The sequence below is a fragment of the Zonotrichia leucophrys genome, chromosome Z (assembly GCF_028769735.1).
Source record: "Zonotrichia leucophrys gambelii isolate GWCS_2022_RI chromosome Z, RI_Zleu_2.0, whole genome shotgun sequence".
Taxonomy (NCBI): Eukaryota; Metazoa; Chordata; class Aves; order Passeriformes; family Passerellidae; genus Zonotrichia; species Zonotrichia leucophrys.
The window spans coordinates 66988303-67011068 of record NC_088200.1 but is presented as its reverse complement, the minus strand read 5'-3'; the positions used below and the strand labels follow the sequence as shown (position 1 = coordinate 67011068).

Sequence of the window (22766 nt, the reverse complement as noted above, 5' to 3'; positions counted from 1 at the left end):
ATACTGTTTAAGTCAATAAAGTGAGAAAATATTTTTATCTTCTCAAATCTTATTACATGTTCCCTGTATCTGGTCCGAACATACAAATCTGGTGATTTTGTCAACATTCTTTAAAAAACATTTTTCGGATATATTTTGAAGAAAGTCCATCTTTTCTCTATGGATGAAGAAGCAAAGGAACGGTTTGGTTGGGTTTTTTCTGCTATGTCCACCAGGTTGCTGTGTGAAAATATAATTCAATATGTTGATATTTGTCATATTCCTACTTCACATCAAAGCCCTGAACTTTCCAAGTCTTGTTTCACTCTGGCTCCAAATAGATAGCTTTTAACAAGAAAAAGGTGCATAAATTAATACAAGTAATCACTGACACAACCATTTGCTGTAACCAAATCCTACCTTAAAAAAAACCCAATCAGACAACCAAACAAGAACAAGAACAAAAACAAAACAAAACAAAAAACCACAAAAAAACTACAAAAAAATCCTCCAAAACCCTATCCTCTCCTAATTCTCACTACTCATTTATCAATAATTATTAAAATAAATAATCTGTGGTCATGTTAAGTAATGTGGTGTGGTAAGTACTAGCATTACCTAACTGAAACTAATAATCTCTGTATTATCATGTTAGCAACAATACTGTAAAGCTACTGTAGAATTTTGCTACATGCATCAACCAAAGAGGTGGAAATACTCACATGTTTACTCTTTTAAAGTTACAATAAACATAATAAAACATAATAAAGTATTCAAAATTAATTTGAAATTAATTTTGGCAGGGATCTGGAGTTAGACAAGCCAGTGTTGTGTTATGATATGGTTATAACCATATAATATATATGTTATGGTACACTGGGCCAAAAGGAACTGTGCCTGATCCCCACTACTACCTCTGGATTCCTCAGCATAACAGACATGACATTTCTGGGGTAGGGCCAACAGAGGGCTTCAAAGGTTTTTAGGGGAGTAGAGAACATCTCTTACAAGGAAGGCTGAGGGAGCTGGGACTGTTTAGCCTTCAGAAGAGACACTAAGAGGGGACCTTATCAATGTCCATGAGTACCTGAAGGGAGGGTGCCCGGAGGCTGGACCAGGCTCTTCTTGGTGGTGCCAAGCAACAGAAAAAGGCAATGGGCAGAAACTGACGCACTGGAAGTTCCACCTGAACATGTGGAAGAACTTCACTGTGAGAGCCTTTTTCCACAGACCACTTACATTGAAGATTCTCTGTGGCTTCCAGTTCTTTTGAAATAAGAGCTGAGGTCCTGCACACAACTGTGGCACAGAAAACCACAAATACATAAACTACTGCAGTAAGTGTGGAAGAGGAGGTCATGGAAAGGATAGGAATCTAAATAGCATATCTAGTTCCATCAAAAAGTGCAATGTATCCCTCATAAGAAATCTTAGTAAAGAAAGTATTATGAAGTACAAATCTCAGTCTTTAATTTAAAATTGGATAAATGAAGAATCCCATTTAAGAAAGGATTATGTCCTTTCACAAGTATTAAAATGCTTTCTCCATCTTATATGGAAAACCTTTTAAATCCTAAGATACAGATTTTAGAAGGAAACAGGAGGGAAAGATATATTTCACAACACTGCCACTCCAGAAAAACTGGAAACAGATGGATCTTATATATTGGCTTGAAGTGACTGCATTGATCATCAACTAGTTGCATAATTAACTGCCAGACTTAGAAGACCAGGATATCTCTTTCATTTAACAGGCGCACACATGCTTGATATCCTTCTGCTAGAGTACTAAAAACAGCCTTAAAGTTTGAGAGAAATGCAAGAATATATCACTGAAATATTTATGTGGCACATTGACCTGCCTCACCGCACTTTCCCGCCTTTTTTACTGAGTTGGGGCATGGAAATGCAGTAACTGCAACCAGAATCACTTTCTCTTCTGCACACTCTCTTTCAGCAAACTGTGAAGACTCTTTCAAAAACTCCTCTGAAATTTTATCATCAGTTATCTGTGAAACAGCCATATTAGTTTATAACATGTTAACTATTGTACTGTGCTTTGCACAGATATTCCCAGCTCAAAGAAAAAACAGTAATTTAATAAACAATGAGTAGAATTCTCCTTTAGGATTTTTTCTTTTCAAGAGTGCTAGCATATGCAATTAAAAAGAGTAATTAAACTTACCAACATGTTCCCTAAATTCAATGCATAGAGTGACCCCTACTGGTGTGTTAGGCACTCCAGCAAAGACACAAACCGACAAGAGCCATCACTACAAGGACTGATCCTGAGCTAACTTACATGGACAACCCTCACGCTGAGCACACATACCTTATTCAAGCTACAGAATGACTAATACTAGTAACTAAGTAGAGGCAAAAAGATTCCAGTGCTTCCTATGGCCTTTAAAACTTTAATTCCTCTTGTAATAATAAACACCCAAAATTATCAAGTAGATGGCTTGTAAAGAACACCACCTATATACCAGTATCTATAGCTGAAAACCATATTATTATGAAGAATTTTAATTAAATAAAAAAAAAGCAACTTAAAAACCATCCAGAAGAAACAAACTTTAGTGTACTAGATGTTTCTAAATGAGAAAAATATATACTTCCTGTACACTCACAATTGAACATTAATGTGAATTACAACAAGCCCTCATTATTCAGATTTTGCTTGCTACTCTTTCATTTTATACATAAAAAGCAAGTCATAAGAGCATTTCATTATTTGTCTAAATACTGTCTGCTTCAATGCCCAACAAATAAGTGAGGTAATCAATTGTGCTCCATAACACACACAATTTATCAACTAAAACATTCTTTTAATATTTTAATTCTCTAGGAGAATCTGTTCAAGATCTTAGCACTAAAATGAGTACATTAACAGGAAAGTAAACAAAGGGTATGGCTGTTTATTTGAACTGCTGAATGTTCTCCTCTATTTCTAAATAGACAAATTAGACACGCATACACATACTTGGTTCAGAACCCAGCTGGAATCAACATCTAGAAAACAGCAAAATTAAGCTAAGTGTGAATTCTAAATCTATTATTTATATAGTCTATATAATCTATAATTCTAAATTTCTTTGACCACTGTAACAAAAACAGGATTAAAACATAAAGTGCAGGAACAAACAAAACAAATATTTGCCTCTGACTTCACTTCATCGAGAAGTAATCCCAACAACCTAGTAAGACAAAATAGTACTGATTTCCTCTTCTGAAGAAAACCTTTGCTTAAAAAGCTTAAGCAATTTCTCTGCTTCAAAATTTCTGCTAATTAGAAAGGAATATTCTGGAGTGACTGCAAGTTTCCATTGCATCTAACCAAGTCAGTCCAGTGTTACTCAGTATGTGTTCATACTGGGAGCTTACAAAAAAAGGCTGCTCAGGAGTAGCTGAGTTAGCCTCCAGGTCCAGAGGCAAAAACTGGACTTCCAGCTGTTTCAGTGGCGACCAGCAGGCTGACCTGCACTCTGGCTTCTACTTCTGACCACTTGTCAAGCTGTTGAAGCAAATAATTATAGCCACAAGTTATTTTTAAAACGCATTCAACCAGTTCTAACTTAGTACACCAAATCCCTGGAGCCTTCAACAGGAGCTCAGCATTTTAAAGAGATTTTATTTTTGGGAGCCATATTTAAATATTTACAGTGTTACACAAAGGAGAATAAAAAGAAGAAAAAAAGAAACCAACAGTGACATGTTATAAAACATTTAATAAGCCTGTAGCTCAGCTATTTTTCCCCCAAACTATACAGTGACCTTTTATATTGTTTTTACCGAAATACTGAGTACTATAGTAAAGTATAAATTTAGACATTATTCCATAAAAGGAAATACAACAAAACCATTGAGGTTAAAAGTCAAGAACTCTCAAAGTTACAGAATTCAAGAAATAATCCTGTCCATGTACAATTTAATCAATCCCACTGGGCTTGCCTCAAGTGATAATTAAAAACTTACTGCTCAAGATCTTTGCATTATTCATCGAGCAAGTGATCTGCCATTGTTGTGGTTGGTCTTGCTCATGCTCGATCCCAGCCTTGTAAGTGCCCTCTACACAAAACTGAACCAAACACCAAGCTGAGCAGTGCAGTTCATTCACTGAAGAGAAGGTATGGCATCCAGAGGGACCTTCACAGGCTTGACAAGTGAGCCCATACCAACGCCATGAAATTCAACATGGCCAAGAGCAAACATGGGTTTGGTTAACCCTCAGTATCAACACAGGCTAGAGGATGAATGGGTTGAGAGCAGCCCAGCAGAAAAGGATTTGGGCTACGGTGAATGAAAGGTTGGGCACAATGCAGCAATGTGTGTTCACATCCCATAAAGTCAATTGCATTTTGGGCAATATCAAAAGCAGCACGGTCAGCAGGGAGAAGGAGAAGACTCTCCCTCTCTGCTCTGGTGAGATTTCACCTGAAGTTCTTGGGTCCTCAGTACCATGCAAGACATGGATCTGTTGGAACAAGTCAAGAGAAGGGACACAGAATTGACCAGAGAGCTGAAACATCCCTGCTGTGACGAGTTGTAAAGGAAAGTAGGTTGTAAAGGAAAATAGGTTGTTCAGCACAAGATTACAAAGGTTCAGGGAGATTTTGTGGCCTTCCAATACATAATGGGGGCTACAGGGAAGATGGAGACAGGGTAGTTTTTACCAAGGTTTGTAGTGACAGGACAAGTGGCAACGTTAACTCATAAATTAAGCAGGTAGATTTAGATTGGAAACAAGGAATACTTTTTATATGATGAGGGTGGTGAGACACTGGAACAGGGTGAGCAGAGAAGCTGTGGATATGCCACCACTGGAAGTGCCTAACAAGGAACGTGAAGTAGTGAAAGGTGTCCATGCCCATGGTAAAGAGTTGGATTAGATAATTTTTAAATTCAATCTTTCCAATCCAAACCACTTCATGATTCTATGCAAGAACACATTTTACATTTCCAAGCTGTCTATACCAGAAAAGGACCCTAAGTCTATTCAGAACCTCGATTCCCTTTCTGTGGTAGTAAAAAGTAGTGAAATGTCAAAGCTATTGCCAAGCCAGCTTCAGTACCAAAGGTACTACCAGGACAGAAGGCTATCTGATCAAACTACTGTTTTTTACCTGTTTTAGTTTCAAACGCCTGACCTCTGTACAGCAGTGCAAAGCTATGGTCTGACTGCATGAGTACAAAACCAAATTTGGCTGACTTGGAGATTTCCCTCTTCAGCTGCTTTTCTGAGTATGCTCTCATGGCAGCTTGTCTCATCTGCTCTCCTCTAGCAGGTAAGCAATCCATGCATGCACAGAGCTCTCAGGTTAAAAACACCCAGAAGGAAGTTAGTCAGTAATCAAAATTAAATCTTGCGTCTCTGGTGCATGCAGGACCCAGCACTGGGGCCTCTGAAAGGCTGACAGTCAATATATGCCAGTCATAAGATAGCTTACCTGGCAACAAACTTGCATTCTCTGGGGAATGAAAAATTAGTCCTCAATGCTCTCCTGCAAGTCTGCGCTCAGTTTGTAAATGGAATTATGTTTTACTGTCTACAAACAAGAAATTAAAAACTTGCAATGTAGGAGGTAAAAATGGGTTTATAACTGGGAGTAAGTAAATGTAGACTCGCGTTGCCTACTTATCATGCTGCTCAGCATAACCCCACCCTGTTCCCTTGAGAAGTATAGGAATAGCCTATTTGAGCTATGAGGAGTAAAAAAAAAAATCTCTGTAATCATATTCCTGGTCAGTGACCATGATTCTTGCATACTAGGGATATTTAAATCACTTATCATCAAACCCCCAACTACTGAGAAAGACAGCAGTGAAATATGAGAGGTTTCTATTTAGTGTTCAGGACAGTGGCACATCACCATACTGCTGTGCATCCAATATTTTGCACCAAGCCTTCTGTTTTAAAGTACTATTCTTGCTGAAACTGCAGAAGATTTTTTGATGATTTCCACGGTGTGAAGGATAAAAAGCTACATCTACACATGAGCAATAAGTGGATTACGTACATCAAGAATTAAGTGAAGCTGAACTGTGCATGTCCTTGGCTAAGAGTAGCAAGAGAGAACTAGAATGGCAAGTGGCAGAGCACTATTCTTTGCCCTGACTTTGACTTCTGCCAAGGCATATGATCACATCATGGAATGGATCATAGCAGTGCTTAAAAGAAAGCACATGAGAACAGGCAAACAAGAACTTACTACTGAGAGGCATCACATCATGCACCAGGGCAGAGACAATGTTCTGCATTACCACTGAACATGCAAGAAACATCAGGAAATGGAGATAATGCTGATGTTTGAGCACACACTGACAAGGCAGCAATTTGTCCCACAAAATTAAAATTAGTACATAATCCATTAATCAAATGAAAGGTGATACCTACAGAAAGTTCTGCACATAAGATATATAGTTTGGCAAAAAACTGTTGCCCTACAAATCCTTCTGAAATAATCTTTTAAAAATACAATTTTTTCATCAGCTCCTGAAAATACCTGGGAGTAAACTGAGGAAGAAATTGCTTAAACTTCTGTTATTTCTGTCATTTAGTAAACCTGAAGAGCCTTCTAACTTGTACAGTCTATCTTCATGCCCTTCAGATGAGACAGGATTGAGGAGAAACACATCGGTGAGCAGGACAGGGATTAGTGACTCAGACCTCTGACCGGACTCCTAACCTTCCTGTCCCCACACTGCTTTCTGCTTCACAGCTAAACCACCAATCTAGTCACCTCTTAAAACACCACACATCCAGCAATTTAAACACTCAGAAAGCTTTCATTTTGTGAAACAGGAAAAAGCATACTGACTGAAGTAAGAGTAGCACTGAATTTTTGCATTTTCTTGACTAGCTTATAGAGGGAGATGTCAACCTTGATGTTCTACACCTCCTTTCATTGCTATGTATATTTACAGTTATGGAATCAGATACAGACTAGCATGAAAGCAGGATAAACACCAAACACAAATGCTTTATTGAATAATATTAGCTAAAAATGGGGAAAAATCTAGAATTTTTACCTCACAGGAAGACCTTGAAAAAGGCTTACCTGAGTAAATGAACAAATCACATTTTTGTCTCTTACATGAAGAATCAGAGTTGGAAATGTTCATGATTGTTTCAGCAACTGTTCCTTTATGAGAGGCTTCCACTTTCCCCAGGAAAAGAGACAGAACGACTCAGTGTGGACTCTTAAATATGAGTTTTAGAAAGCCAAAGAATTTGTAAGAGATAAAAGATTAGGGCAAAGATACAAACAAAATTTTTGAAATAATGCAAAGGATGACAGCCAAGTGTCAATGGAGGGCTCACAAAAAGGAGTCTGAGAACTAATCTTGCTCTATATTTCTTGGAGGTACCTGGCTCTTTCTGCTGTCTCTAAGCTGTACATCTTACCAACTGTACTTCTTACTCTTAACAGAAACTTGTAAGCCTCATACCAAGCTTCCATACCCTGCTCCTGAAGAGTGTGCTAGAGCTGTAGTAGCTTTAGGATTCAGGACCATTTCATAATTAGCCCAGTACTTCTGGTGGATAGGTCAGATATCTGCACGGCAGAAGACCACAACACCGTCAATACACAGACCAACCGCTTCTGTTATTCAACAGCTTTTTGTTGCCAGAGACTGTCATGTGGTTCCACTGTTTTGTTTTCAATCTAAAGAGCTCCTTCACATTGATCAGAGATCCAGAAAGCAATGTAACTTGTTGTAAGTGCTCCTACATTGCCTTCTTTTATCCACAATTTTTCTCATTTGTTCATGTTTCTTAGCACACACTACCTAAAACTGGACATGGCACTCCACACTTAGTATACACTTCACATCACTGACATTTTTGTTACATTCCTCTTTTGGAGCCCCAATAGGCATTTGCCTTGTGACACGGCCATCTTGTGATGCATGATAACCCCCAGATCCTTTCAGGAATATCTATTGCCTAATCTTTTAGATGTTACTCCATTTATCTGATTATTTTTTGATAAATATAACATTTAATACCAGTTCCTATTGAGCTAGCACCTCATTTTCCTTTCTTAAATACACGTTCCAACTTACGAAAATTATTTTAAACTCTGCTGCTCTCCAGCATGATCACAGTCACTTCCACCTTGGTGTCAATGGCAAACTCAAATAAGGACATCCTCATTCTATCATCCACATCACTAAAACATCAAGTCATACCAGAACTCAAACAGACCCTTCAGCAATACAACCCAACAAATCCTTCCAATGCTGACACGTGCACGTGCTTCTGCATATCTGCACCCACAAACACATGTGTAGGCATGCCCGTCTATGCTTATATTCTGAATATAAGCATATTACACTGACCACAATACTTTGCTGGTTTTGATGTTGGTGTAGAGGCAACTGATTCAGGTTGCCTTCTGCACAAACAAAACCTGTGAACACAGCATGCTCACTGGACTTAGCAAACTTGCACACTCGACAACCATCCCTAGGAAATCAGACAGAGATGTTTTACTGATGGACAGTAGCACACACAAAGCTTAGCACACTGGAAAAATCTATGTTGTTTTAAGAAGTCATCCTACAAAAAACTCCACCAAGAAATAAAAGCAAAACATGCTTTCAAAAGTTAATATCAAGCTTAAAAAGAAACTTTTTTTTTTTCCTTTGTGCAATACTGAACAGTGAGTTGCGGTCATAACACAGAATTCTCTGAGGAATTGTATAAAACAACAGTATTTTTCTGAACATATTTAGAAGAAAAAAGGAAAAAAAATTGCAGGCTCATATTAAAAATTTGCTTAGCTATGCAAAGCTGCTAAGCAAACATGGAAGTAACTGCAGAAAAGAAAGTGGCAGACTTGCCCAGCCTTGCTAGCGGGGTGCTCAGAGTTACACTGCTGTCAAAAATTCTCCAGGTAAACATAAAAAGAAATAGTTATTGCTGAAGCATTTTTACAAATTCCTCAGAGATACCTTAAATATTAATAAGTACATATTTTAAAACAGTCTTTTAATTATTAAGGCATGTGCACGTATACTATATTAATGTACAACTGAATAAAATCTGTTTTCCCACAAGACTCACTTCAAAGTGTGGGGATTTTTTAGTTTTTGGAGGCGGGGGGTTGGCTTGGTTTTTTGGGGTATTTTTGTTGGCTTTTGTTTTGTTGGGTTTTTTTTATTGCTGTTGTCTCTCCAGAGAAATCCTTGTAAACCCAAACTAACGTGTTCAAATGAACAAAATCCAGTGATCTGGCAGTTTTTAAGAACCGATTACTGACATGGTTTTGAATGTTTCTTAGATGAAATCAGTAACTAACACCTTCACATTAATCGATTGGTGTCAGCAGAATTCTGGAGAGCTATGCCACAGGCTCCAACACCAAAGTAGTAATCAATTAAGGAAGTCAGCTGAAAAAAATGATGCAAAGATCAGAGTTGTCAATGGCAAAATAATCTCATCTCATCTCAGTGGTGTCAAAGGAAGAGTAAAATAATGCAACAATACTTACTTCATAGTGTAAGAAAAAAAGTTCAAACAAAGATTTAGTAATCAAATAATTGTCAAATAAATATATCAATTAAAATCTATGAAGAAATTGTTCAGGAATATATATTTTGGGCCATATTTATATAATTTTATAAAAGATACATGTTAGTATAAATTGCATAAGCCTTTTAAAAAAATTTTTATGTTATTATGTAACATACTTGCTAAAAAATCCAGGGATTTTTATTTAGAGAATACTAATACTTGAAACAAATAATAAAAAGGTAAACACCAAGATAAATGTACATCTAGTTTACTTATTCAAAACTAATCAATATTTTTATACATTTTACACACTTTCTGTGTAGGGGCAAAAAAGCCACTGTTTTTTTGCTGTATCCTCTCATCCATAAATAAGTCTGAAGCGCAAATAACCCTGCTTTGCTGAGCTGCTAAGTTCTTGGACCTGCTGAGTTAGCAAGGATGTCCACAGCAGGGTGTTGAGAAGAGCAGTGTTAAATACTGTTTAAAATAGGGTTCTCATTTCTCCATAGTCTTTGTTTGGCTATCACCATCACGAGGGCCTCCACCAAACTGCATGCCATAGAAAGCTACCTGACACAATCTGTAGTGCATTCTTTACCTTCCACAAGCAAACCATCAGAATCTATTAAAATTACTTTACGCCGATAGCGCTAGAGACATGACAAATCACAGGCCAAGAGTCAGATACCAAAGAATGTGTCTCAGGGCGTTGGGGCCAGGCCTATTTGCAAGCAAATGATATTGTGCGGAGCTGGCATGCTCAGTGCATGACAAACTGATGCAATTTCAGTACTGTCGGAGAAGCTGGGTGAGATTTCTCTGATGCTGGCTATGGTTAGTGTACAGAATTGTGCAGAGTTCCCAGATTTGAATCACTTGGGGCCTGAAAGGGCTTCACTTGACAAGCCACAAATAATTACACTACACTCTTTCTATTGTACTCTATTACTTTGCCTCTTATCTCTATGCTTTGAGCACTCATGAACAAGCAAGGTCGCTTCTATTTTGACCATGATGCAACAAAACATTGTTCTTTTGTGATATGATAAATAAAACACAGCCCTGCAGACTAAACATTTTTATCAGGTCCATTTTCCACTTTTATAAGCAACAACAACTTTGGGAGGTTGTTAGAAGAGTAGAGGTTGGAAATAACCATGCAGGAAAGTTCATGAGCTTTTCACTTAGGAGTGTGATATAGCTATCTCGTTATTGTAAAAACTCATTTGAGCAATAGGGCATTAAGTTCTTAGCCTGTAACAGATAACGGTTGTATCTGTGATTACTTTAAGCAGGTTTTTACCCCCTTTCAAATCAGCAATTTTTGACAATTTAAGTAGCAAAAAAAAGCTTTGAATGTGCAGCATGTTACCATTTCTTTCCTATACACCAAACACACTTCAAAACTAACCTTTTCTTTTCCACTTCACAAAATGTATTGTTTAAATACTTAGTCAGTTAGGAAAGTTTTGTGTTAGTGGTATTATCCTGGCCACTGCATTCAGGGAAAGTAATGCTAACATTCACAATTTATTAAAAAGAAACAAAACCAAAACAAAATAAAGCAATGAAAAGAAAAAGGAAACATCAATGACTTTCCTGATTTAAGTAACTAACTTCAAGTCATCTTTTCTTAGTATACAGAACAATTTATTTCAGGAGAAATGTCCTTCTTTCTCCCATTGGTTAGACAAAACAAACCAGTCTTTTAATTTAGAGTTCTATACTATGAACAAGATGGTACAAGGTTTTTTCACCCTTAAAACTCTGTTTAGAGGTTTTCTAAAGCTGCAGTTATGTAATTGCAATGACAAGCCAGGAAAGAAAAAATTCAAATATTAAGACTAAATGTATGTAGAGAAAAAATTACTCTAACGAGAACCCTCAAACTGTTTCTGGTTCCCATTATCATATTCTCCTTATTTTCCAGATAAATATATAGTAGCAAGTAGGTAACAAAAGACAAAATGTTAAAAGACTTCTTAGCTACAAGTGCTGAACTTCTTACAAAGTATACTTTCCTACTTTGCCTCTAATTCCGGCCAACATAAGGACTGGGTTACTTGAGAGAAGAAAACTACTATGCCAGAATAATGTGCTCATCAAGATCTTAGTGAATTTCTTTCAAAAAAATATTGTCTCCCTCTTCTCAAATGGCAAAAGGAATCCATGGCAAAACTTCAATGTCTGATATTGAAACATTTATGACAAGGGAAGGTAAAACCAAAATTAGGAATGAATTTTGACAGGGATGACAAATATGAAAAGGAAATCATTAAATAAAAAATTCCAACAAAACCCATCAACGTCCCCCCCCAAACTAAACAACAAACACTAAAACAATAAAAAAATCCACCCCAAACTTAGCCATACCCCAGAATGTACTTGAGCTTTCTAGTCACTGTGTCAGAGGCAATGGTGCAAAACCACTATTCCTACCAATCACACAATCACACTCACATTCTGAACACTTCGCAAAAGGAAAGGCCTTTGACATTTCTATTCAACACCAAAAATAGATGTTGTCACTAATTACTGACTTTTTATGCTCCCTTGCTAGAACATAAACCTGGAAGCAAGGTCTTTGACTTTTACTGAGAGAATGAATCCCTAATTAGAAAAATTTTCAAATGTTGTCCATCTTGTTTGTAAGAATGAAGCATTTCAAAATTTTATAGGAAGTATGTCATCACAGGAGATAATTTTCCTCAGAATTTGGAACAAATAAGAAAAAATAATAGGCTAATATGTTTGCTGATTCTATAATGACATAACTTTCAAATTCAATGCTGATGTGCATTTTTCTTGAATATCCATTTCTTCATATATTTAAAGCACAGCTAATATTTTTATTACATTCCCTGACATCATCATAAATTTACTAATCCATTAATTTACCATTAAACTGAAGACATATTCCCTTTTTTCTTTCTCCACATCTTAAAAGAACAAGAAAGTCAGACTGTAATCACCATCACAGCTCAGCTGCAAGGAAGACACATGATCAGTCCTATTCCTGGTAAGAGCCTGATTACTAAATAAAGAGTAGAGAAGGGAATCTATACACAAAGAAAGAGTCCTGTGCAAAACCAGAAGTAGAAGCAGTTAGCTGTATTTCTCAACACACACGGTCCTTTTTAATAAAAGCAGTGTATTGTCATCAATGCAGACCTGTTGCTGAACAATTTATTATTTCACTACCTAATCAAGACTTTGTTCATCCTTTTGTAAAAGATTATAAGGAAAGCTTTAGATTTCATTATTTTCCAATCTGAAGATACTGCAGTACTTGAATACCTTCTGCTCTGGTATAAAAAGGGGGTCCATTTTTAAAAAATGAAGCAATCACATGAGAGACAAGATATATAAAAAATAAAATAATGAAGATAAGTAATTCTTATCTTACCATTTTCAAGTTAACCTAGTGGGACAGAACATTTTCACAGAAGTTTTGTACTGTTTGCACTCTGTTAAAGAATTAAGTACTCGAATAGTAAGAATATCTTTGGATATGCAATGCTTTTCCCAGCATCTCATCAGGAAAGAACTGATGTTCAAGTGTAGGCAACCCCTTTAAAGAGTGACTTTTGAAACTATGTGTAGCGTGTACATTATTCTCACAGAGGCCCTGGACTTAACTGGGTCCTTTGGGTCCCACAAACACCATGGCATCTAAATAAATAATACACTAGATGGAGGTTGCAGTGGAGGTTTGGCTATCACTTCTCATAAATTACTTAGCATAGTCAGTACTCTACACTGAGGGCAAATTCAATACCCAAATTCATCTTCTCAGATTTCCTATGTATACACGCCTAGAACCAAAGGTTTTTTTGAACAAGAGATGGAGCTCTCACTGCACCAACAGAGGAGGAATGAGAAGAAACATGCTTTGTTTCAAACCCAGCAAGGACATGGGCTCCTTACTCATGGCATACTCCTTCTGTCTCATTTCAATGCCTGAAAATATCCAAGCCTGATTGCTGCGCCCCAAATATTTTACTAAAAACAAAAAACCAAAACCCTACAACATTTATTGGTTTATGAAATATGAAATTTATAACACAATATATATGGGTTGAATTGAATAACAATTTTGTTTACAGGAAGAGGGTATTCATGCTTTAGCTGTAAGACTTATCACGACAGCTCAGAATAAGTTGATTAACAGACAACATACACTTCTCCTTTCATTTTCTATTAAAAATACAATGCCACTTTCAAAGGGAACGACAACACATCTCTTTTGTCTTTAAAATCCTCTCACAGAACATTCTCCAAAATGCTATTTTAGTCTTCCACAAACCACAAAAAATGCAGGCTTATAGAAAACTGAAAATGAAGAGTTGATACAAGTCCTCATATAATTCCTGTAATCACAAAAATATAATGGCTACTGATAGCAGGAATATTCAGAATACAATGGCCTGAAAGCCTCCACTAGCACACTTCCATGGTGCATACCTAAACCAAGCATTTCCACTGCACCCAAGTGCAACACTGAAGTTATCCCACCGAGCACTCTGCACAGAAGCACCTCTTCGGTATCATATTCCAAGTGAAATTCCAAGATAACTTAATAAATTCCATAACAATGGTCACTAACTATCAATTAAACCTGGAATTAATTACATCAGGTGCTGTATTCAAATTCAAAGACCAATTAAAATTGCACTGCAGTAAGAAAAAGGGAGAAACCTATTCCATCTCCCTCATGTTGCATTTTAAAGTCCGGTGTGTTTTCACTTTGGCTTTACCTTTTCCTACTTTCTTCTTTAGCTGCCATCATGTGCACTGCAAAATTCTTTGGGTCTTACATTACACTCTTAAAGTTCCCACTGCATACCAAGTGGTCAGTTCCATACCACTGACAAAGTCTGTCAAACTGGAAAACTGACTGGAGGAAAGAAATTTAATCATCACTGCTGACAAATGCAGAAGTTATTCACTAAAAAAAAATTAGGAAAAAAACCTATGTTTAGAAACAGCAATCTGGCTTAAATTACCTAGTCTATTTCCTCCCCTAATATGTTCCACCTTCATTGGAACATCAAACTCACCAAAACCAATGACCAAAATAGCATTTTTCTGACATTACAGAATCACTGACATCTGTCAAATTATCTTTTATCCTCTTAATTATCCCTGCAGGAGAGAAATGCATCTGTACAGACTTACTTTGACTGCCGGTAGAGAAACCAGGACATTTGAAAACCCTCTATGAAGACACTAAGACTGTGAAAGACTAATTTGATCTAATAGATTGAGTACTTCTGTTTAACTTCCTTGAACTTGGAGTGACTGCTGTGTCACTGATTTCTATTTCTGACCCAAGGTTAATACATGGTGAGCTTACAAAAGCCCGACCAGTATGCAAGTCGTCTTCATGCTGGTAGATTTCACACTCAAGGCACTCAAAATCTGTTCAGATTTTTTAAAACTATCAAGTTTACACAGTATAGAAAACTGAAAGTTAACGGGCTAGAACACTAATACTTTGAAATCTTTTTACATAATAAACTCATAGTTACTCCCTCTGTACTTTATCATTAAAAAAAATGAATAAATATTTATAATCTGCTATAGTGCCTTATTGTGGGTCTTCATAGAAGAACAACTAAAAACTTTCCTTTTTGACTCTATGTACAATAATTTTAACAGCAAAGAATGCAGAAATACATAAACTTTACCAAACTTTAGATCCTTGTGATTTTGTACTTCCATGAAGAGAAGTACAGTCTTGTAATTAAACTGCTGCTTCAGTGGAGGTAAAGCGAATGAACTTTCAAAAAGCCCACATTAGTTTACGATCTCACATGTCAGATGTTGCTTCTACAATTGCAACTCCAGGAGCAATCTGGAGAGTCGTATTGGAAGTGTTAATTAAAAGTGCAGTAAGCACTTGTGTCAGTCAAGTATGCCCTCTGCTCTACAACACATTTAAATGTATGTCACCTTGACCTGCAATATACCACTGTAAAATTTTTTTGGTCAATATAAATCAAATGTACACTAATTTATTCAGTAAGTTTCCTGGGATCTGAATCAACATTAGAAATCTAACTAGTATTTATTATTCTGTTATTGACAAAGGGAGCATATTTAAATGACAACAAGAACACGTGGGTGTCATTTCGAAGTTGAATTGTTCTCTAGGGACATCCTTAGTAAGCGCCTACATTTAAAGGTCATTCACTGCCAAATTATGAACAACTGTTGCATTTATTAGCACAGGCTCAATAGTTTAGAAGCTAGTGTCATCAATTTAAACTGACAATGAAATTTAATTGTCCACCAAGAAAACTGACATTTCCCATATTCTGTGTTTCATTATTTTATGTACACTCCAAACAGAACTGGAACAAGTGCAAGTTTACTCTGGGGTCTTTCCTTGAGTTTTTTTTTGTGTAGGAGATGAGGGAAAATTACTTTAAGATTTTGTATCAGACGAACAGAGCTTTAGAAAAGCTGAGCTCCTGAAACAAACACTTTTGAAAGAACTGTGTTTCCCATTTATTTTATTGACAGAATCCAATCTCAAGCATTGTATAATTATATTTTTCCCTAATTTTTCTTTCTAATATTTTATATCCCTAGTATTTTATTTCTCTGGTCAAGACCTCCCTTTCTATTTCATAATTGCACTGTAATTTTCCCTTTGAAGTTAGACAGGAATTCCCACTTTCTATGGCAAGTCATTTCCTCCCTCTCTGCAGAACTGATGGATCTCCAGCCATTCCACTTTCCAAGTGATGCCTAGCCACATCAGGGAAAAAAGAAAATAATCTAAAACAACAGGCCTAAGCTGAAAAGAAACCAATTGGTAATGAATTCCCATAAAGAAAAGGACAAATACCCCTTTTGTGTCCTATCTTTTCCAGAAGTAAGAACACACAGCAGCAGCCTGCATCCAGGGGAACTGGATTCGGTTCTGCTAAAGATAAGGAACTAGAAACACAGGGATTATCAGGGAAGTGTGCTAGGGTTGCAATGCAGAGCCACCATAGAGAGGAACAACTCTCCCTTCAGTCCCTCATTTCATGCAGGAGGTCATCACCATCACTGTTTCTAGCAAAGACACCAGGACAACTACCACCACGCTTCTCAGAAAACCACCCGTGGCTGCTGCTTGTCTGCAATGGCCCCGGCAGTCACAGGGCGGAAGGCACCCTCTGAAACCCACTGGCATGTGACTGGGCTGGTGGGCAGTCTGCAAGTCAGCAATCTTCCATCTGCTTCCATCATCCTTCTCTGCTATACACAGTTGCATAAGCTGTGATAGTTCCTTGTTCCAGCTACTCCAGTCCAACAAAACACTTTAATTTTGAGCAAGTTAGCACTCGTGGGAAAAACAACAGTAAAAGGATCAACTGCGTAAAGTGGAACTTCTGTGATCACAGAATTGTGTGATAGTTTGGGTAGGAAGGGACTTTTAAAGGTCATTTAATCCACTCCTTCTCCAATGAGCAGGGACATCTTCGTCTACGTCAGGCTGCTGACTCAGAGTCCCATCCAGACTGGTCTTAAATGTTTCCGGGGATGGGCCATTTGAAACCTCTCTGGGCAATCTGTGCAGGATTTCACTATGCTCACTGTAAAAACTGTGTTCCTTATGTCTAATCTGAATCTAGTCTCCTTTAGTTTAAAAGTACTCCCCTTGTTCCACTGAAAAGGCCTACTACTACAAAGCCTGTCCTCACCTTTCTTAAAAGCCCTGTTTATTGCAAAAATGGAGCACCAAAGTCCTCTCTTCTCCAGGTTGGACACATGAACTCACTTAGCCTTTTCTCACTGAAAGAGGAAAGCAGAAGTGCTACATGCCCCTGATTCATTTCTTGTGGTCCTTTTCTGGACTGATTCCAACAGTTCCCTTTCTTATGCTAGGGACCCCAGGGCTGGATGCGGCAGACCCCTTCCAGGTGGAGTCTCACCAGGGTGGAGCAGAGCAGAGGGGCAGAATCCCCTCCTCACCCTGCTGCCCACCCTGCTTTGGTTGCAGGACACGTTTGCCTTTGTGGGCTGTAAGTGCCCATGGCTGGGTCATGTCCAGCCCCTCACCCACCAGCACCCCCAAGCCCTTCTGGGCACGGCTGCTCTTGTCCCTCCATCCCCCAGCCTGGAGTGATAACAGAGATTGTCCCAGTCCAGGTGCAGCACCTTGCACTTGGCCTTTCTGAATCTCATTAAGATCCCACAGGCACACTTCTGGAGCTTATGCAGGTCCCTTTGGATGGCATCCCATCATTCAGGAGTGTCACTGCACCCCTCAACTTGGTGTCACCTGCAAATTTGGTGAGGGTGCACTCAATCCTTTTGTCTGTGTCATTGATATTAAATAATACTGGTCCCAGTACAGCCCCCTGAGGGCACCACTTGCCACTGACATCCTCTGGGACTCTGAGCCATTAGCCACCACCCTCTGGATGCGACCATCCAACACATCCTTGTCCGTCTAACAGCTGACCTGCAGAACCCACACCTGTCCAGTTCAGAGAGGAGGATGTTATGGGGGCCATGTCAAGGCCTTACTAAGCCCAGGAAAACGACACCTGCAGCCTTTCCCTCAGGCACTGATGCAGCCACTCCATCCCAAAGGCCACCAGGCTGGTCGGGCAGGACTCACCCTTGGTGCAGCTGCCCTGGCTCCCTGTGCTCCATGTGTCTTAGCAGAGCTTCCAGGAGATCTGTCCCGGGATCTTCCCAGGCATGGACGGGACACTGACAGGTTGGTAGTTTGAAAGGTCCTTCTTTCTATACCCTTTAAAGATGGGCACTCCTTTTTCCAGTCACCTCAGATTGCACATGACTTTTTAAATATCTAGGAGAGTGGCTTGGCAATTATATCAGCCAACTCCCTCAGGACTCTGGCATGCATCTCATCAGCATCCTTAGTCTCAGGTATGTTCAGGTTCTTCATGACCCTTATCATCTCTTACAACTTACTTCCCCATTCCCTGCCTTGCAGTCTATCCACTCAAGAACTGTGGGGAAAAGAGATCCACAAATGAAGACTGAAGCAAAAAAAGTTAAGCAGCTCAGCCTTTTCTTGTCTTCTGTTACCAGTTTGCCAGTAGTGTTCATAGGCAGTACACTTTCTTTGGCCTGTAAACCACACTTTTAAATGCTAATGTTGTAAAGCTGCTGATGAAAATGAACATAAAGTGGACTACCTGTATAATTTCATAGCTAGTACAGAGCAATGGAAAGCTTTCATTAACCTCAGTTTTGCTGTAAGGAGGACATAAAGTATACTCCTTTGAACTTCTGCACTTGGAACAATACCCTTGTAAATTATTTACATAATCACAAATTGGCAATTAGACCAGCATAAGTTTTTCTCATGAACAGTCCTTTAACACAGAAAGGAAAGACACAACGTTATTATCAGGGCAGTTTTCCATATCCTCTCCTACAAGCATGCCCAGCTCAGACAAACTTCAGCTATACTACCTCATACAGTTTCATGGTCAGCATAAAGTATGATCATGGCTCGTACGGATGTAGAATAGAATCCCCTCACCTGAATAAAATGGCAAAATAATCATGCAGGAAAAACTACCAAAATCTACTAAACCACAGCAAATTTCAGATCCATGAGACTGACTCACCACCAGTAAATGACTCAAGAGGAAAAATGCTGTAACAATCAACAGTGTTGTCATAGAACATGCTTGCTCTCAGGATCCTTTTCTTGGAAGACTCCTAGAATCATATAGTTTCACTTCTTATTTCTTTGAAGCTTACACAGCTTAATATTTATTAAATTTTAAAAACCCATATCCTCTAGACAGTATTACATTTAAAGAAATAGAAACTCACTAAATGCAAATACTAAAAATAAATCTAACTATGAGAAATACTATTTGTGTAATATGCGCATCTTAGAAATCACTCTGTCATTTCGACTAACCTGCCCAACTGGGACGTGGTGGAATCAGTCTGTGCTATTGTAATTACACTCAATCACATTTAGTTCAAAATGTTTGAAAGCCAAGTCCCAAAATCACACAGGTGTCTTGTAGAGAGTCACTTACATTTAAGTCCACCCAAGAGGCAAAAGTATTAATGCTGCCTCACTCCCACATTAACACAATTAAAGTGGTTTACCTTTTGCAAGGCCTGCAAACACTTGCTAGCAGTGAAGACCAAATAATATACAGCATAAGGAAGATGAACTTGCTTCAAGGAACTATGACTACCTATATGGATTAATCTTCTAGAAGTTATACAGGATTCAGATGTTTTTTCTAAGCTAGTAAATGAATTTATTTAATAGAGGAAGCAAGTTTTGAATATCCACTTTCAGATAAATACCTTGGGTTTTGGTCCACCTGTCTCCACCAAGCACCATGCGAATATGCTACTGTCCAACAGTTTTGTGACGTGAAAAAACTACTGAGAACAAAAAGGACCTCTAAAACCTGTGCAAACTAATCTGCCTGTTCAAGGGGAGCCAGCTATGCAGCCGGCTACCCAGGATAGTGTCCAGCCAAGTTTTGAGAACGTGCAAGGATGGAGACTTCACAGTCCTCTGGGCAACTATGCCAGTGCTCGACCACCCTCATGACAACAAGCCAGTCTTGTCATATGTTTAAAGAGCTTTCCCTGTGTTCTGGTGTTTTCCCACTGCCCTCTCTCCTGTCACCGGGCACCAACACGAAGAGTCTGTCCCTCTCACTCTGGCCATTCAGGTCATCGGTATCTATTGAAAAGACATCCTTGCCCCTTTTCTTCGCGAGGATAAGCAGTCCCGGCTCTCTCAGCCTTTCCACATGCAAGAGATACTCCAGCCCCTTCACCTGGACCCCGCAGGGCGGAGGGCGAGGGAGCGGCTGCCTCCCGGAGCTCCGTCGCCGCTCACGCCTCTGTCGCTGCTGCCGCCCCGCAGAACAGCGCCCGAGTGAGGCAGCGGGTGTCTGGTGGGCTGAGGCCATGCTACCCGTGCCGAGAGGGGCAGAGCAGGGATGGGCTGCGCTGGACAGGGCACGGCTCCCTCCGGGCCGGCCTGGACAAGGAGGACATGGCTGGGGTGCACAGAGCAGGGCTGGGATGGCTCTGCAGGACACGGTTAGCAGGGCAATGCTGGAGAGAGCAGGGCGGGGCAAGGCTGGGCAGAGCTGGGGAGAAGGCTGGCGGGGCAGGACGGGCTGCGCTGGTCAGGGCACGGCTGGGCAGGGCAGGTCGGGGCCGGCCTGGGCACGGAGGGCAGGACGGCCCCGGCACACTGATGTCTGCCCAGCGCGGCAGCGCAGCCCCCGCTGGCTGCCGGCACTTGGCCTCCCCGAGGCGCGGGCGTGCTCCGCCCCGGCGCACCTCACCGTGTATCCCCGCTCCAGCTCGCTCGCCTCGTATCGGAAGGACGGGATGAACACCTCCATGCCGGCTCCCCTCAGCGCGGCGGCAGCCCGGCCGCCATCTGCGCGCCCGTCACGTGACCATGCACCACGTGACATGGGCGGGGCGGGAGGCGGGCTCGGCCCCGCACCCCGCGGCCCCTCGCGCTGCCGGGATGAGGCGGGAGAAGGTTCCTCTGGAGAAAACGTGCTTTGAAACAAACGGTGCTCCAGAGTAGGCTTCTGGTTCAGCCGGAGCTGCAGCACTACTGCGGAGCACACAAAAAGCGGAGGGGAAAAAAATTAAATTCCGGAGGGCCGAATTTATCCGGTCCTAAATTCACACTGCAGCTCAAACCTGAATCACAGAATCATTAGGGTGGAAGGGACCTCTGGAGATCACCAAGAGCAAACCCATGCCAAGGGTCACCTACAGCAGGTGACACAGGAACACATCCAGATGGGTTTGGAGAGAGGAAGACTCAGACCCCCCTCAGCAGCCCGTTATAGGGCTCTGCCACCCTCAGTGCAAAGTTCTTCCTCAGGCTGAGGTGGAATTTCTTGTGTTGTAGTTTATGTCTATTACTCCTCGTACTACTGCTAGGCACTGCTAAAAAGAATCTGGCACCATCTTCTTGGCACCCGACTTTGAGATTAATGAGATCCCCTCTCAGTCTTCTGCAGACTAAACAGGCCCAGTTCCCACAGTCTCTCCTCTCCAGATCCCTTATAATTTTTTGGCTTCCACCAGACCCTCTTCAGTAGTACCTCGTCTTTCTGGTACCAAGACTAGAATTGAACACAACACTCCAGATGTGGAATCACTGGAGCTCCCTCCACCTGCGGGCCACACTCTTCCTGACGCACCCCAGGACGCCACGGGCACAGCCAGCTCATGGCCAGCTTGTCATCCACAAGGACTCCCACAGAGCTGCTCTCCAGCAGGTCAGCCCCAGCCTGTGCTGGTACTTGGGGCTATTCCTGTATATGTTACTCCTGTGCATGACCCTACATTTGCTCTCACTGAACCTCATGCCACTTCTTGCCACTCAACGCTGCAGTCCACTAAGCCCGCTGAATGGCAGCACAGCCTTCTGCTATGACTATGTCAGTCAATAAACAAATGCTGCACCTCTAGTAGTGCCTGTTGGGAACAGACATGAAATCAAGAGGGGAAAAAAAAGTGGCACTCAGGAAAGTTCCCTATGTTGTGTGTGTTCCCAAGAGGCCACCTCTTAACTTTGTTATTTAGCAAAGAAAACCATATAATTTCAGAGAACTGTAGGTGATTCCTCACCACTGGAGAAATTAAATAAGACTCCAGAATAGGCAGCTGTTTCGATGGCTTAAAGAATAATGGAGGCAGAAACAGAAGGTTTCTAAATGCATACCAAGTGCATTTAAGAGGCCAGGCTGTTGGCACAGGCAACTGCTTTGACTTCACACAAATATGCTAGTTCCAAGCTCCAAATGATTTGGAAGCAAAATGTCAACAAACTGCCACTGTATTAAACAGTGTATCTTAAAACTCCCCTTGTGAGTCCGGAGAGTCTCAGGCACTACCTGAGACAACCTCATTGATCTTTTAGAGTAGCTACTGTGATAAATCCATGACCATAGAGGGTTTGATCTTCACAAGTAGATCCATGTAAATAACATACCTCAAAAATAGTCAGAAAACGAATTTATCTGATGTCTGTGGCTTATGCTGTGAGCTTTTTGAAATTTATTTTGAAAACTAACTTCTTTCTTTCTAGATTAATAGCATGGGAGAGGGAGAGGGAGAGGGAGAGGGAGAGGGAGAGGGAGAGGGAGAGGGAGAGGGAGAGGGAGAGGGAGAGGGAGAGGGAGATTACTGTGGTGGGGAAACAGCAGGCCAAAGGCTTACAAATTGCATTCTGACTTGAGCCTACAGAAGCCATGAGAAAGCTGAC

At 40.2% G+C, this 22766-nt stretch overlaps 1 protein-coding gene across 2 annotated transcripts in view; it reads right to left on the bottom strand.

The window, feature by feature from the left end:
* Nucleotides 1–20946, bottom strand: part of SNX24 (sorting nexin 24) — an 86716-nt gene extending 65770 nt beyond the window's left edge. Inside the window, exon 1 of one of the 2 annotated variants that reach the window (XM_064735395.1) lies at nucleotides 20818–20946. In XM_064735395.1, coding sequence (XP_064591465.1) covers nucleotides 20818–20877 — 60 coding nt within the window. In that variant the 5' untranslated portion in view covers nucleotides 20878–20946. Of the gene's footprint in view, nucleotides 1–19107; nucleotides 19203–20817 lie in introns of those variants that run through there. The other variant, XM_064735397.1, reaches the window with a different exon arrangement.
* Nucleotides 20947–22766: the final 1820 nt, after the last annotated feature.